The sequence below is a fragment of the Hippoglossus stenolepis genome, chromosome 23 (assembly GCF_022539355.2).
Source record: "Hippoglossus stenolepis isolate QCI-W04-F060 chromosome 23, HSTE1.2, whole genome shotgun sequence".
Classification (NCBI taxonomy): Eukaryota; Metazoa; Chordata; class Actinopteri; order Pleuronectiformes; family Pleuronectidae; genus Hippoglossus; species Hippoglossus stenolepis.
Window position 1 is genome coordinate 8408545 of NC_061505.1, and position 17459 is coordinate 8426003.

General features: G+C 43.9%; 1 protein-coding gene across 1 annotated transcript; it reads right to left on the reverse strand.

Moving 5' to 3' along the window:
- Nucleotides 1-77: 77 nt before the first annotated feature.
- LOC118102266 (synaptopodin-2) lies at nt 78-16381 on the reverse strand. The gene is made up of 4 exons (XM_035148335.2): nt 16259-16381; nt 8751-8902; nt 6886-7667; nt 78-5204 (listed from the first exon to the last, which is right to left on the reverse strand). Exons 1-4 carry the CDS (start codon nt 16364-16366, stop codon nt 1246-1248), a joined length of 5001 nt encoding a protein of 1666 aa, XP_035004226.1. The 5' UTR covers nt 16367-16381; the 3' UTR covers nt 78-1245.
- Nucleotides 16382-17459: the final 1078 nt, after the last annotated feature.

Consider the following 17459-nt stretch of genomic DNA (forward strand, 5'->3'; position numbering starts at 1 on the left):
CTATAAAAAGAAACCAGAAATAGAAGAAAACCGTAAAAAGCATGCAGAGGTGAACAGAAAGAAAGGGAGAGGAGAAACAAGGATAAAAGACATTTTAATGGCACTGCAGTGAATCATACAGAAAGTGCACTATGAAGAGAAACACACACGGGAAAAAGAAAAGAACACAAAGAACAGAGGCAGCCCTGTACCAAAAATATATAAGTGAACATTACTGGGCTGGTCATCGTTTTAACAATCCTCCTTTTTGGATATTGTCTATTCATATAAAACAAAAAAAAAAGGTGAAGATGTATTAAAGAGTTAGACGAGGACAGTGGGCAATAATACTACATTACACTATACATTTTTCTGTATTTTTTTAGAAAAATATTATAGGGGTCCAGGAGATTGTAGCTTTCACTTGAGGCTTTAGTTGAAATTCAAGCCGTCTATTCCTGGACCTCGGCTCTCCCTCTCATGAGGCAGTTTAAATATAGGACCTAACATGATGCAACAGTTGGTAAAAAGCTTAAAATAAAACTAACCCACTTCAGCGGGCGCTATGGGAGAGAAAGCACTGAAGAAAAAGTGTTTACTAATCAAGCATTTAAGCAAGCCACTGTTTGGTTGTCACTTTAAAGGAGTATTGCCGTTTTCTCCAGTGTCGTTACATAATCCCTGTACCTTGTACCAACATCACTAAGATTACAAACTTATAGCCCTCTGCTTACCATCCCCCTCCACCACTTTATTACTATTTTTCCACTTTTTTTATTTACTGTTTTTAGGCACATTTAGTGTTTTCTGCTTTTCAAAAATCAACTTCCTGTTGTCACAGTCGAGAACCATTCACCGTTTTGATTTCTTTTTTTCTTTCAACTTGCACTGAGTACTCCCCTACATCCTTTCTTCCTATTATTCTTTTGCATATAATTACATTTATTAATAGTTATTTCTTTAGTCAATTTATATAGTATATATCCATTTCTAGTGAACTATCCATATGCATAATCTTATATAAAAATGCTCCTCTGTGTCTAAAGAGCTATACTTACATCCTGTTCTTATTCTTATGCTCCTAATATTTTATGACACCATTCACATTATCTCTTTGAGAACCACCAAGCTCTGTCCAATGTCAAGAGCAGGTGGAAGTGTACAATGTCATTACAGCACTTTTATGTGCTCTAAATGCTCCACATGCCAGTGGACTGTAAGAGCACCAACGTTGCGATTCAAGCCGACACATTGCATGTAATGAAATCACTCTTTATCAACTGCTGTCGGCTTCCACACCTGAGCCGTGCTCTTTTTGGCTGTAAATCTAGGCTTAGGAGCAGCTACAGGGTTGCCACCTGATGCAGATTCAGGCCTAGCAGCCACAGGGAAACTAGGAACCACAAAGCTACTGGGAGGCAGCGGCTGGTAAGGCACTGAAGGAGCCGCCATGTAGGGAGGGCTGCTGGCCGGTGGGTAAGGAACCTGCGGTGCCTGTTGGTAGGAAGGGTTTGAAGGTTGAGGAGCTTGGGGATGATAAACAGGTGGGGCAGGTTGTTGATACTGTGGGTTATATGCTTGCTGGTAAGGGCCAGCAGGGGGTTGCTGATAAGCAGTAGGGTTGGCATAAACATTAGCTGGGGTTTGCTGGTAGTGGCCCTCATGCATCATTGGCTGCATGGGCATCCCATAGGCCTGCTGGGGGTATGGAGCATTAAGTGGTCCAGTTGGCTGGATGGGAGCCATTTGCTCATAACTAATTGGTTGGTTTTCAGCAGGGGGGTTAGGAGGGGAACTGTCGGGCTTAGGCGCAGGGGGCTTGGGAGCCACCACTGCTGGACCAAAAGTAAAGAGTGAGGAATCAAGTTGATATGGTTGATGCTTCATCACATCTATAACATTAAGTTTAGGGGCAGGTTTCCCTTTGGCTTTTTTCTTATCTTTGGATGCAGGACTAGATTGAGGGAGCTGCTTTGTCGCTGCTGGGGGATAAGAAGGGGACTGCATAGGATTATACGCCCGCGAAGGTGGAGCACGTACATTAGGACTATATTTCCACTCATTTGGTAAGGAGACAGTTGGTGATGTTGACCGGCACGCCTTGTTCGCTTCCACAGTCTCGGAGTCCACAACATACTTCTCCATACGAGACTGTCTCTTGGCAAACATATCAGCTCCCTTCCCTCTTACAATTGGCATCTCATAAGCTGGACCTGCAGAAGATGGGTTTAAGATAGTGGCCATCGGGTTGATTGGTGGTGAATCTCTTTGACGTATGGTAAAAGAGTGCATCCGCTGGGGTGGAGAGGGTGGAGTGCGGTTTTGTGGGGCATTTTGTGGTGGAAGCCATGGTTTTGGAGAAGGATGAGTGTTCACCATTGACGTGGAAACATTCACAGGTGTTTGCTGTGACTCTGGTGCCCAATGTGTCTGAGGCTGAGTCTGAGCTGGAGGCCAGGCTGTATTCGTTGATGGCTGTGGTGGAGACTTTGCAGTGGCTGGTTGCCAGTTTGGCTGTGGTGTGGACTGGGGTGGAGCTGGTTGAGCCCAATGTGGTTGATGTTGGGCCTGGTTTTGCTCTTGAGCCCAAGAATTCATTGAGTGCTGTCCATGCCCTAGAGGTTGCTGGGGCCATGATGGTTGGGGCTGAGCCTGGGCAGGTACTGGTGCCCATGGATTCAAATTGGCTTGAGGCTGCACTTGAGGTTGTGCTTGGGCTGCTTGCATCCACGGTGGCTGAGCTTGGGCTTGAGCTTGTGATGGTGGCCATGCATTAATTGAAGGCTGCTGTTGCTGCTGAGGCTGAGCTGAAACCCAAGGTGGCTGTGATTGACCGGGTGCCTGGGCCTGTGGCCAAGCTTGTTGTGGAGCCTGGTTCTGTTGTTGTTGAACCCATGGCGACTGTGGCTCGGATTCTGGCTGAGCCTGTTGAACCCAAGGAGGTTGTACTTGGGATTTCTGCTGGGATGGTTGCATCCATGGTGGTTGAGGCTGTGTATCTGCCTCTAATGGCTTTGCCCATGGGGCCTGGGTCTGCTGCTGCACTGGTTCTTGAGGCTGACCCCAAGTTGGTTGCATTTGCTGAATGTGTGGCTGCTCTAGAGGCTGGGCCCAGGGTGGTTGGACCTGTGGCTGAGGCTGTGGTTGCTCTAGAGGCTGGGCCCAGGGTGGTTGGGCCTGTGGCTGAGGCTGTGGTTGCTCTAGAGGCTGGGCCCAGGGTGGTTGGGCCTGTGGCTGAGGCTGTGGTTGCTCTAGAGGCTGGGCCCAGGGTTGCTGAACCTGTGGCTGAGGCTGTGGTTGCTCTAGAGGCTGGGCCCATGGTGGTTGGACCTGTGGATGAGGCTGGGGTTGCTCTGGAGGCTGGGCCCAGGTTGCCTGAGCATGTGTCTGGGCTTGTGCTGGTTCTTGAGGCTGACTCCAGGATGGCTGAATTTGAGGGGTCCAAGTGTTTGTGGGGGGTGGAGGCTGGGCTTGGGTCTGAGTATTTTGTCTTGTCACCCAAGGTAACTGTGGCGGGGACTGACTTGGAGGTGGTTCCTGTGGTTGCACTTGAACTGGATGCCAGGAATTGGTAGATGCTTGTTGTGACTGTGATTGTGCTGGAGCCCAGGTGGTTACAGGTGCAGGCTCAGGCTGCGGATCAGAATTAATTTGACAATTTTCTTCTTGAGTTGTCACTTGGAGAGGCTCTTTTTGAGATTCAGGCTCTGAGAGAGTCCACGTGTGCTGCTCTTCTGTATTGGTGCTGGCAGCAGCCTCCGCGGGGGCAGGAGGGGGAGAGGGCTCAGGAGCAGGTGCAGGGGTTGGCTCTTGCTCTGGAGCAGGAGTAGTGTCTGTGGTGGGGGCAGCAGCAGGTGTGGAAACACTATTTTCAGCACACTGAGCCATGTCCTGGTTGTTCATTTCTATCTGTGGGGACCAAGGAGGAGAGCTGGGGTCGATCGCAGGCTTTGGAGCCACTGGTGGAGGATTCTTTTGTTTAGCTCGTGGAGACTGGAGGAAATTACAAGCCTCAGCCCCAAGGCTGAGGTAGTCTTCCTCAGGTCCTGACTCGAAACCCAACTTCTTATCACCCTTGTTGAGGAGGTTCAGTAATGCTGGGTTAGGTGACACTTTTGGGGCTTCCTTAAATGTGAACATTTGCTTGCCAGTATTTCTTTTCCTTGCATCCATCAGAAGGCCAGTCCTACTAGCAGGGGTAGCAATGCGCTCATCGCGGGATGCTAGCTCCTCTCCTTGGCCCACAGAATCTTCATTGGCCCCACACATTGCGGGAGAAAAAGGGGTAGCCGCCATTTTTTCAACTGAGAAAGGCTTTGCAGTGCGATTGCTGAAAGAACTCTGCATTTCATTGGCTTGATGTTGGACTGTGCCATTGACGTTTGAAGAATACTGCTGCATTTGCTGGTGCTCTTGGTGATATTCTTGCTGCTGCTGATACACTTGCTGCTGTTGATACACTTGCTGCTGTTCATACTGCTGTTGCTGGTACTGTTGGTATTCTTGCTGCTGTTGGTAGTTCTGTTGCTGCTGTTGATAGCTTTGTTGTTGCTGTTGGTAGCCATGTTGTTGCTCATGGAACTGTTGTTCTTGATACTGCTGGCACTGGTGTTGCTGTTGGCTTTGCTGGTGTACATTTACATCCATGTAAGCATGGCCCTCTGTTGTTGACTGCATATAGGACTGCTCCATTGTCTTCTTCTCAGGCTCCGGCACTGCTTCCACGGGAATCCCCTGGCGCCTAAGCTCATCGTGCTCAGCAGAAATCTCATCCATCCTCTGACGCCGCTGGACAAACATAAGGGCACCCTTTCCCTTGGTATCAGGCAAACACTCCATCTCTGCTTTGTTGTTCAGGTTCCTTTCAATCTCAAGGAGACCCTTGTCCCAGTTGATAGTCAGCACACCTTTGCTACTGTGGACATTAGTAAGGAAATGCTTATCTAGGTCAGAATCGTTCGGAGCCACAAGGGTGAATTCAACAGTATGGGTTTCTTGTTTTTCGTCTTCCTCGTCCTCGTCGTCGCTGTTCTCTGGTTCGTCCTCTCCTGTGCCGTAGCTCACAAGCGTGTACTTCTTGGCCCTTTGCCGATGTTTCTTGAACATCAACACCCCTTTGTTGTTGGGGTTGGGCGGAGCAGCCGTGAGGAGGAGAGCAATACGTTTACATTTGGACTTGTGGTCCTTCACCTGCTTCTCGGACAGACTCTCGCTACGCCTGAGCCCTGCGTAGAGAAGGAAAAGAGAGAATTCAGTGTTTAGAAACAAGGGTCCCAGACAAAGAACAAAGACTTTACTTTGAAAACAGCTTTCTTTTTATATGTTTCATTTATTTCACTGAGGTTGTAACAAATGGTAACAGTTTTGTTTTTACATTTCAGTTCTTTGATCACTGAGTGAGGCACAGGCAGTTGTTGCGGACGGTATCTACACTGATCACAATTGGAGTTCACTAAATTACTTTACATCTATTTTTGTTATATGCCTATGAATATCAATCTGAAAATAAAATCATATTACATTATATAACTCCTATTGGTTCCAGCATTCATTTGAAGATAGATCATGCACATACAACATGGTGACAAGGTAAAAAAAAGATTAAGTTAAGAAAGTAACAAAGCTTTTATTTGTAAAAATACATCCTTTGTGTCCAGTAAAAGCAGAAGCAACAGACTTTTATATAACTAGTAAATGCTAAATGTTATACATTCTGTTGTTGATCTGATATGATTGCACGACAAATAAAAACTAAGCTATAAACTGATCCCTTCACAAGGAAGAGAAATACGTTTTATATTCTTTGTCCACACAAATTCTATCCAACCATAGCCGTGTACTTTTCCTCATTATTCCAAATTTGCTCATTCGGTCGAACATAAATCATCTTCCCACAAAGCACTTACAAAGTTCTCTGACCCATATCTAATATCCTCATTTGTTCATCGAAAATTGCGCTGCATTAAATTGGTTATTAATCCCCATAACGCATAAAGCCGGGAACAGGACCTGAGAAAGATTAAAGATAGGCTCCATGCAATAGATTCACCAGGACCAGAGCATCTTTGCCAGCCAGCTTATCTACAAGTTCATAAACTGTCACCTCAAAGCTGAAATCTATCACATACACTCATACTTAAGCCAATTTGATAACAGACACCACACTACGAACACACTCTCAAACCAATCCAGCAAGTTAGCGCTGCGATACAATCACAAGTAGCCTTACTGTTTTTATATTGCTGCAAGACTAACCTGAAGGTGGAGGACACAGCGGGAGTGAGCGACGGACTCACTTTTTTAGCTCAGTTAAAGCACTCAGTATGAAAGGATCAGGTAACGGGCTGGGGGGAGCACATGCTAGTGTCTGTCAAAGGGCCACTTCTGCAGGCATCATCAGCGGGCTGGTGTTATATTTATGTCTTCTACACAGCCCAGAGGAATGCCTCGGTATCCATATTCATCATCGAGCCTCTTCAAAAGTAACATAATTGGTTTATAAAGAGCAACATATTCTCACATATGATCGATTCCACATCCTTTTGTTTCTCTCCAATCAGATTCTGTAAATTTAACCTGCGTCACCATTCAATCCGCTCCCTGCTGCCCTGCCGACACTTTGTGTTGTAATTCAGATCAGACCCGGATGTATCTGCTCCCATTCAAAGGAATGAGCACCCTCCTCCAACTGCACTGAGAGATAAATCCTATTTTGAGGGGTACACACACTAGACCATCAGGCTTTGGAATGCACACATGCTGTTGACAAATGCAATCCAGTGACCTATTGGCTTGTAGAAGATCCCTTAAAGAGTAGATGCTTATAATCCACACACTCAAATGCATTGAGGAAAAAACAATGCACACACGATTATGGTACGTAATACAAATGGAAATGGTCCTTACTGGAGTGCCTTGCCCGATGCTTGTTAGGTTTGTCTGGATCCCCCTCAGAGTCAGAGTCCTGCTCTGCTGCCTGTGACGCCTCATCTGTGGGAATTCCAAATGAGACCGTAAAAGACCCAGGGTCTCCCTCGCAGTGCCCTCCTCCTTCTTCCCCTTCACTTTGGGATCCAACGCTTCCACTGACCCTGGGGCCACCCACGCTCAGGATGCCCCTCCCTGCCCCGGATGCTGATGGCTGCTGCAAAATGACCTCCACCTGCCCCAACACCGAGGGGGAGCCGAGCACCACCCCATGCTGGCCCAGTGGCTCTCTCACGGGGCACGGCAGACGGTGCGATATGGTGGAGGTGTGGATGGTCTCGATAACCTCCCTGTTCGAGAGTCCCCCCTCGACCCCGAGTGCACTCCCAAGAGAGGAGCAGCCCGCGCGGTCCGACGTTTGCTCAGACAGGGAAACCTGGAGCTCCACCACGTTCCCAGGGGAGAAGCACTGTCGTACTTCTTTCTCCCTGAAAACAGGCTCTCGGCCTCTCTGACCATCAGACGGGGGAGCATCGAGCTGGGTGCAAAGCAGCTGGGGTCCCTTGGGGGACTCTGAGTTGCTGTCCAGCTCCCCATAGTAGGCCTCGTCCTGGGACTCGGCTATGTAGAGTTCCCTCGGGCTTTGGGATCTGTGCTTTGGGGAGAGGATGTGGAGGGTGGTGCTCGCTAAAGCATCAGACGAAGATTCCCTCTCACCACAATATGTGTCTGATTCATCGTCTTCAGTAATGGAGCCGTATCTGTCAGAGAAGAGGGGGGAAGAACAGCAATGAGTAATAAGGACAACTTCTCTTAGTTCAATAAATAAAATTGATCATTTAAATATGAGATTATGCCATTTTGGGTCTTGGTGAAATTGTGAAAGTCTGATTTTACGGAAATAAAATATATTTCTTTTAGTTTTTCTTCTCAAGTAAGACTTAAGAATCAAATCATCACAGAGGATTGAAGCCATAGGAAGGTGAAGCCTGTCCTCCACGGCTGAAGTTGTTGTTATAAAGTAGATTTCATCTTTAAACAGCAAGTGAAATGAACGGGTCAGGCCTCTGAAGTGGAAAATAATCACATTTCAACATCGCTCGACCTAACATTTACGTTCAAGGTAAGGAGGAGCCTGAAGGCCATATAATGCTATTATCCGTGACTGGTATCATTGAATTTAGGCCAATTACATCAGTGACTAATCCTTTTTTAGCCACAAGGTCAGCTGCTCTCCATGTCTGAAGAGATCCTCGCTGTCATAGAAACACTTTGAATACAAATCCTGCGCTGAGATCATAGTCCTGTTATAGCCACACTAAATTAGATTCAACTACTTGGTTCAACTTCAATGCGCCATCAAAAAACAACAGTCTCCCCCTCTGTAGGTTTAAATGCGGACACACTAGGGCGCATGCAGCAATATTTGAGGAGATCTCACCCTGGTAAACACACTGGCAGTGCCCACTGAGTAATGGCTGAGCAGCTGCACGTCAATCACGCACACAAATCTGTTGCACCTTGGCCGAGCCAGCGGGAAGGTCACCATGGCTGACACACGTTCAGTCACCAGTACACACACACAGGCATAAATACCAGTGTATGTACACGTATAGGGTCACTGAGCTGTGCAAAAGGATGCAGGCCATAAAAGAAAGACAACAACACGCTATCTAAATGCTAATACAGTGCTGCTGTAATGATTTCTGCACTGCTGTGGTGAACACCAAGGACCCACTGCAGGGCCCATTTGTCACGATACACAACATATTCCACGGTTATTGATTTTGCATGTATACCCTCCTCCAATTGTGAATCTATTGGGGCAGCATGCGGAACTACACCTTTTGAGAAGCAGCTGCAGGCAGTCGATTGACGTCTCGATGAGGGCAAGGGCCCGTAAGAGGGTGAGATCAGCGCACGGCTCTCCGTTCAGCGACACCACCTCGTCACCCTCCTGCACTCCGGCCGAGAAGGCGCGGCCTCCTTCTTCCACCTGTGGACGACAGTGGTGAAATTACTTAATAGAAAGAAAAAAAAGCATGTCCATTACAACCACACATGAGCTCTTCACAAACAGCACCGGAGACGCATCAGTTAATCAGCTTGTGACCCCAAAATGCAAATGTAGGCCATATATATATATATAATATATACACACTATGACTGCTGCTATTTTCAGGGAGTCACAATTAATGTTCTTACTGAGGTCATAATACAGAAACCCGCCCCCTCCATTTTGATCTCGGAAAACAAGAGGACAATAGTATTTTTTTTTCAATGGAGTTAAGATGGATTATGCATTTTCATGAAAATAAAAGGAGAAAAACATAAATCAGTGTTATATTTAAAGATAAAACGAGGCTTTCTAGTCATGGCAGTCGGGCAAGAAACAAATAAAAACATGTTAGACTGGATTATTATTCTAGAGCTATAAAAGGAAAACAAGGGAGATGTAGTTGTATGTGCATTTTATATTGAATGAATTCAAAACACTTTACTCAATAATCTCTGCAACAGTTTGCACCATTCACACGAGAATATACACTTAGGGTCACGACAGCATCGAAGGCGTACAACAATAAAGGCCAGCTCTGCCCGGATCCATGTAAAGGGCACCTCCTTGCACAGTTGAGCTAATGATTGATGGTTTTGTTCTCTTGTAATTGGTTCCCGAGTCCGATAAAATGGTTCATTAATAAGAGGATTTAATAAGGAAGAAACACCTCATACATTTTTGCACAAAAGGCCACTTATACGAAGCGAGGGGATAAATGATTACTTCAGTTCCATGCAATTAGCGGATACGCTCTCGGCGAAAGATATTTAGCAAATGCTACAAATAAACAGCTTTAGGTGGGTTTGTAAGGTCTGCAGTGCTTTTCTTACTTCTTGAGCAACACTAGAGGGTGTTTCATGTGCTGCGTGACATCTTGTCATAAACAATCCCTCCCACTCTTCTTCGTGTTTCCTAAATATTAACGGTCAAATAAAGACAAAATGCCAAAAAAATATAATCTTCAAATATCGGTGGGGATAAGGCACAACCTCACCGCTCAATTCATTCCAGCAAGTTCCTGGTTAATTCGCCCTGTAGGATGAATCTGCACATTGACCCAGTAATGTTTATGATAGATCACAGTCAATACAGTTTAACCTGAGGCGATACTGAACATGTCGCTCTGCCATCGATCACACTAATGTTCTCCCCTGCTCTTCAAGTTGAGTCAAACAATAACAAAACCAAAACAGTCTCCTTGGTTTCTCATATTAAAGTGACACAGGAAGACATCCTGACGAGCAGCAGTGCACGTTCATTGTGTAACAGCTCAGAGAATTTCAAACTGAAAACTACCAAGGTTTTCCAGCTCTCTATCCTTTAACAACACACGGAAAGATTGTGTAATTTGTTATTATTCCGTCTCCTGCCTAAAACAAAACAGAAACTAGATTTGCAATATCGATTTTAAACAAATAAACCATCCTGACGATATAGAAGGTAGCCAACTTTTGAGCATTAGAATTAAACAACCATTCCATTCTGTCGTCGTCAGTGCACCACTGGATTTCAAACATATATTTCATGCAGTATAGATATTCTTAACTCATCATTATAGGGGCAACGTAGAAGAAAAAGCGATTCTCAACCTCTCTTCATTCACACAACCAGGGATGTGTTTAAATCGACCCACTTTCAGAGCCAGAGGAAAGATCCCTGTTCTCAGCTCCTCGATAAGTTTGCTGTAACATAAGATTCAAGTGTGCTTGATTTAAATATAAATATGTTAACGTGAATCATATATTTGTTCTATGTTTATTCATGGGAAAGCTATATTTTTAAAATTATAAACCAAGTTGTTGGTGTTCAAACCTGAAGCCACTGGAATGAAATCTGGAAAAATGATGCCATTCTTTTTACTATAAATTTACTTTATTATACTGTTCTATTTTGATATTGGAATTTGACCCTTGCTGGCAGCTGTACCACCTCCATTGACATGCGTTCAACTCTCAAAACCTGCAGTACCACAATCTTGTCACTAGATGGCAATGTCCACACATACATCTTTAGTTGCTGATTGAAGTAGAGGAGAATCCATGGATAGACACAAGAGGAAACCAATGCAGTTTACATCCCAAAATATCCTAATGTTTTGTGATACAAATCGATGAGCATACTAAGCAATTAACTCTGCAACTCTTTGCATCCAGGTACTCAAACACAAATCTTGAATTGGACAAAAAGCCAGCCGGGACAAACAAAGCGAGACTACATATACAAACAGATTTTATGAGTTACTTTATAGAGCTGGTAGCTTTCAGGTAAAACCTCCTGTGAGTCCATCCCTGAGTTTATAAGAGTGAACCAGCACACACACAGGCCCTATAAGGCAGCCTGGGAGCCCGTCCATGGGGGACGCACACCTCACAACAACAGGGACGCTGGGTTCGCCTGCAGGGCCACACAGCAACCAGCCGTGCTCCAAAAAAGGAGGGGAAACATTTGTCGTCTTCTCCCCCTCGCAACACACAGAGACAATCGTGCAACGCTCGAAAGGAGGCGAATACCACCTGGTGTTTCGATCCTGCTGCTCGTAAACTGCTTGTAAAGGGAAACCCCAGTTTGCAGTAATTGGGCTGGAGAGGAAAACAAACGAGCGCTACTGTAGGTGACGGACGAGAGGGGTCATAAACAGTGTTGGAAAGTTTCAAATTCGAATAAAGTGCTCTCCCCGAAAATTACCACCAGAACCCCGATCGTCTGAATTCACATCATGTGGGGGTCACAATTAAGACAACATTTATGCCCGCATTATCCTGGGTCGGCCATTTTCGAATTATCTATTTAATGGGCTTAAGCACAATGGAAAAGAAATCGCAGGAGAAGCGGGACCCGAGTAATGTGTTCGTGCAGCCCCCGGCGGTTCCTGCCCTTCGCAGCTTAAAGCAATTATGTAATTTTTTTTTTGTACATTTGAGGGAAATATTTTCCAGCTGTTTACAGGTACCACTTACACCGTGTAGGGAGGAGAGTTGTGTCTAATGTTTTCATTCACTCATCCAGTCCTCATTCGCTCGGGGCACAATACTTAATGGAAGGCCAGAAACTGGACTGATTGAAAACATATTGCATTGTATCTACTGACTTGTACTGTAACAGAGAAACCCCAGATCCCTTTATTATTTACTTTAATTTGGGTTCAACAGCTTTATCTAAACGTGTCTTAATTTGGGTTTTCTAATGTAGATTCATTTTGGAAAGAAGCCTACATGGATAATAGGTTGACAGCATGGATATTATCAGTTATATTGACGATTGACAGCACTGATATTTACTTTAACTCATTTATATAAGCTATATTTGAATAGAGTCAAACTTCAGTTCCTCTCCAAAGAAAACAATATCTGACATTTGGGGACACATATGTCATATTAGAAATATTAAGGATCATTGAAAATGCCATACATACTATATCCAGTCCATATGTGGAAATTGTGTTACTAAATTATCACTTGTTCCTTCAGCTGAGAAGGAAAAACATGAATAACCCATGTTTTAAAGTGTTAAAAAAGAAGGCAATGAGCATCCACAGCCAGGAGCCCTGCAGCTCGTTCCTATATAATCCAAATGTTTAAGCTGTTGGCCTTAATTTGCATGAATGATGTGAGAGGAAAAAGTCTCACAGTCATATCTGCTGCCTCCCTGGACTGGGACGTTAAAAAAAAAGAAAACCAACACAATGCCAAACCTCCAGTAACTGTGGAGCACTTTGTTTACTCCGGGAAAAAAAACTGCACTGGATGAATGAGGCAATGGCATTTTGCTGATTGCTTGGCAGCTTAATAAGGTTCCTATGGTGCCGTGTTAGAGCTGAAACATCAGCAACAAGAGTCCTCTTTACTCCGCAAAAGCCAGGATAATCCAGGCAAGGAGGACTCCTAACTCAGCCTGTGAATACGATTTAATGGAATTTAGATAGGATTCTCATTAGTTGCCGTAATTAATATCAACGTGCAGGCTCCAGCCCCAAAAGTTAGAAACTGTGCAGACTTGCATTAAGATTACATGTTGCTATTCAGCGTTCCAGAACTGACCTGATGCATGTTGACATTCCACATACCAAGATGACATACTTTGGTAATTAGGAGGCCGAAAAATGTCTCCTGCTCTGATTCTGATGATTAAACAATTTCTAATTCTGAAAGTCTGTCTCGTACCAATGCATATGACATCACCAGGTCTTTTTACTTGATTTCTGTAAGACGTCGAAAAAGTGCGTACGATAATTCTTCCATGTTTTCTTCTGAAGGTGTGTTGGTGAATTCGCAGGTCAGGACTTGTAAAAAAAAGTTGCAGTTTCTGTAGCTTTAAAAATAAGGTGACCTCATCAACTTTGTACTCGGGCCATGACTCCAACTAAGAAGAAAAACACAGCTTCCCTTATATGGAGAGAACCTTTTAAGAGTGGATACCCCGTGCCCCCTCGCACTGCACCGCCTGTCAACGCGCGGAACAATCACTTTCTCCCGGGGAAACAAAACAGTTTCTCTCTTCGCTGCATTCAACAGAAGCGTTTAATAGAAACGCACTTCCATCAGACACACACGGGAGAGAAACTGTGGCTTTACAGGCCTCCATCTTGGCATGTTCTCCTCTTTCGACTCTCGGCAAACACACTCTGCTCTCCCTCCAGAAGAGTTTGGAGGTATGTTCAGAGTTATGCCTTCCAGATGAGGTGGACTAAAGCCCCCAGATGTCCGAGAGTGAGGCAAACGCATCATATGCGGCTACCACTGCCTTAACAGGACAAACACTCAAATCCAGTGTATTTACAGGAATCTTGTGTGGGGGTGTGGAGAGAAAATTAAAGCTTAAACGGGCATTAGATGTAGGGGGTATTTTCCCATCAGGGCAAGATGACTGTTACAGTTGGTGTGCTTACTAGAGCTCACGGATGCTGCGACCTTTTGGCAAAGCCTTTCATAAGGGTCATGTTGACTCATGCAGAACTTCTTTGCCCTACAGTGAACATAACTTAGTGGGGGTATTCGCTCATCGTACATTAGAAGTAACAGGCTTGTAAGATTGCCCTGAAATCAAGGGGAATAAGTTTGTGAAAAGCATTTGATTGGTCCTATTGTTTTAAATAAATATTTTTGGGCCTTTATTGGTAGGACAGAAGTTAAGCATGAAAGGTGCAGAGTAAACGGGGAAGACTAAGGCCTATATTGTTGATATACTTTAATATAACTTATGGAAGTAACTTCAGAAACAGTGAGTATACGGGCATATACTTCTTTTTTATGTTGTTGTCTAAATGCCAGAACTCCATGATAAATTCATCCTTTCAGTCCAGATGTTTCTGAGGTGGCTTTACATTCACTTATTCAGTCTGCAGAGACTTATGCAGTGAGGTGTGGAGACAATATCTACAGCCTTACTCAAAAAGAAGTGTATCATTATGTCGTTAAAATGATCAACGGATGCTTTCAGGACGCTTTCTTCTGCCGCAGCTTTGATGTCACAGGAATGCAGCTGAAGAAAAACATTTACATCTTCAGTGCGCCGACGACAAGCTGATGAGAGACGTGTGCGACCCGAGTACTCGTGAACATGCATGACTATATATAGGCTCCACTGCTCTTCAAAATAAAAGCACCTGGCTTTACCTTCCTTAGTGCGCACGTACAGTGCATTAAAATGAAATGTCCTGAAACTTAATCATTCTGCATCACATGGGAAGAAAAATAAGAGAATGATGGTTTTATTGGAGCATTTTATCTGCCTTCAAAGTTAATAGTGAACATGATTTAGAGGTTTATACAAATGCTCATTAAATCTAACAGTAGATGATTAAAGTGTCATAGCTTCAAGAGAAATAGTGACATTGTGCATAGTTTAAATGTATAATGTAATGCTCCTGAGGTCCAGAGGATGAAGTTGGATAATGTCATCGGAGCCAACTGTAGTTACAACCCAAAAGCAGCCTGTTACTCTTAGAAATAACAGTCACACATTATTGCCTGTGTTAGAACAAGAGGAGCAAACGACACGAGTTAACACGGAAATTATTTGTCCAACAGGATTATCAATCAACACTAAAGTTCCTCTTACACCATGTATGCAAATGCACCATCACAAACGTGGCTTCATCACTTGCAGTGTGCAGATGAAATCCTCTGTTGTCATTTCTAAGGTTTATTACCACACTATCAGCCCTAAGCAAACGCCATTGAGCTGATATGTTGATATAACAGCACCTACATTTGTCTAACCTCCTGTAACCATCTGCATGTTCTTCTTGCCCTTCTTCCTACATTACACACGTACGCTTCACTCTTCAGGTCGATTTGCACGTCCGAATGATGTGTTGCCTTCCTGCTGTAATCTTTGTGAGTGATAACAGATCACACTGGCCTCAGCTTCACACTCTCCCTCGGCCTTGACCATATAAGGGTCCAGAGGAATCTCGCACACCAAAACACAGCCAACGCACAAAAAAATGCAGGGACACACACACACACACACACACACACTGCTCCGAAGAAAAAAAAAACACTTCTCCCACCGGGGACTGTTTCACTTAAGATTTCTCTTTTCTCCAGTGAATGGCTCAGAAGGAACTTTATCCAAACTTAAATAGATAACGGCTCTCGTTATCCAAACTGAAGGGGAATTTATACAGTCTCCAATATCCAACAGTTAACACGAGGAAAACTTTCATCATATTTACAGACAGAGCCAAACTTGCTCAGATGATACATTTAAATAATAACTTCATATATCAATTATTGATATAGATATATAGATTTATATATTGAGATAAACAGAGGAAGTTATATCGAGAGAGATGTATATACAAAGAGAGAGGGAGCTATATCAAGATAAAAAGTTATATGGAGAGGGAGACATACAGAGAGAGATTGAGAGAGTTATAGAGAGAGATAGAGAGAGTTATAGAGAGAGGGAGAGATATAGAAAGAGACAGAGAGTTATAGAGAGAGGGAGAGATATAGAGAGAGGTAGAGAGAGTTATATTAAAAGGGGGAGATAAAGAGAGATAAAGACGGAGTTATAGAGAAGGGGAGAGAGATATAGAGAGATGGAGAGAGTTATATAGACAGGGAGAAAAACAGAGATAGAGATAGTTATACAAAGAGGTAAAGATGTAGAGAGAGGTGGAGAGAGTTATATAGAGAGGGAGAGATATAGAATTATAGAGAGAGAGATAAAACTATAGAAAGATATATCGAGATTGAGATAGATAGAGAGAGATAGAGGGTGATAGAGAAAAAGATGCATATAGAGAAACCGAGGCATGGGGATATAGACAGACAGACAGACAGATACCTGTGAAATGAGGAAAGGTCTGTAGGTGTCTCCCTCTCCCTCTGTCAGGGTGAATCCCCAGGGTGCACCCCCACGCAGCGTCACGCAGATGTAATCCCCGGTGCCCATGATGCTGCGCGCCGCTCTTCCTCATCCACACAGCAGCGCTGCTACCACCGAGCTGACGGCCGCGGCAGCACTTTGCACGAACCACCTCTCCACCGCCGCTCTGTATAATCCCCATCATCCCAGTTCTGCCCGAGTCCAGCCCGCTGCTGCAGACGTCACGGCGCAAGGACCCGCCTGCAGGCGTCGGCGTGCAACTGGTGGTTTGAGTCCTGCATGGGGGAGGGAGAGAGAGAGTGAGGTGGGGGCTTGAGTTGGAAAAAAAGTGAATATTATTGTGTATTAATACACATTTTTTATACTTATATTACTATTTTATTCACCCACATACATTATTGTTTTACTCCTATTATACTCTATGAATACTGGCAGTACTCAGAGTATATTACTTCCCTTCCTCTTCGTCCATTATATACTCGTAATTCTCTTACTTCCTCCTCTTCTTCTATTACATATTCTTATTACCTAAATACTATAGTACTTTCTCCTCCTCTTTTATTACATAGTGTTAGTACTCATATACCCTATTACTTCCTCCTCTTCGTCTATTACATAGTCGTAATACTCATATACTACATTACTTCCTCCTCTTTTATTACATAGTGTTAGTACTCATATACCCTATTACTTCATCCTCTTCGTCTATTACATAGTCTTAATACTCATATACTACATTACTTCCTCCTCTTTTATTACATAGTGTTAGTACTCATATACTCTAGTACTTTCACCCCCTCTTCTTCTGTTATTGTACTCACAATATTTTTCTTCCTTCCTTCCTTCCTTCCTCCTCCTCCTCTTCCCTACTTCTTCCTCGAGATTAAAATCAGGGGCGTAGGCCTATGGTCAGTGTTATGACTAAATACATAATTATAAATAAAAATAGTGTTACAAATAAAACCACAACCCTATTACAATGTGGACCTGTACAGAATTTTTACAAAATAAATTAACTTTTTTTTTTTAACAATACACAAAAAAGGCTTATTTGTGTCATTGAATCTTGTCTCTGTACTAAATGTAAATTCCTCCTCAGCTTGTGTCAGAGCCAAACATTTTAGGCCCCAATTTAATTTGATCATCATTACATTCTGAT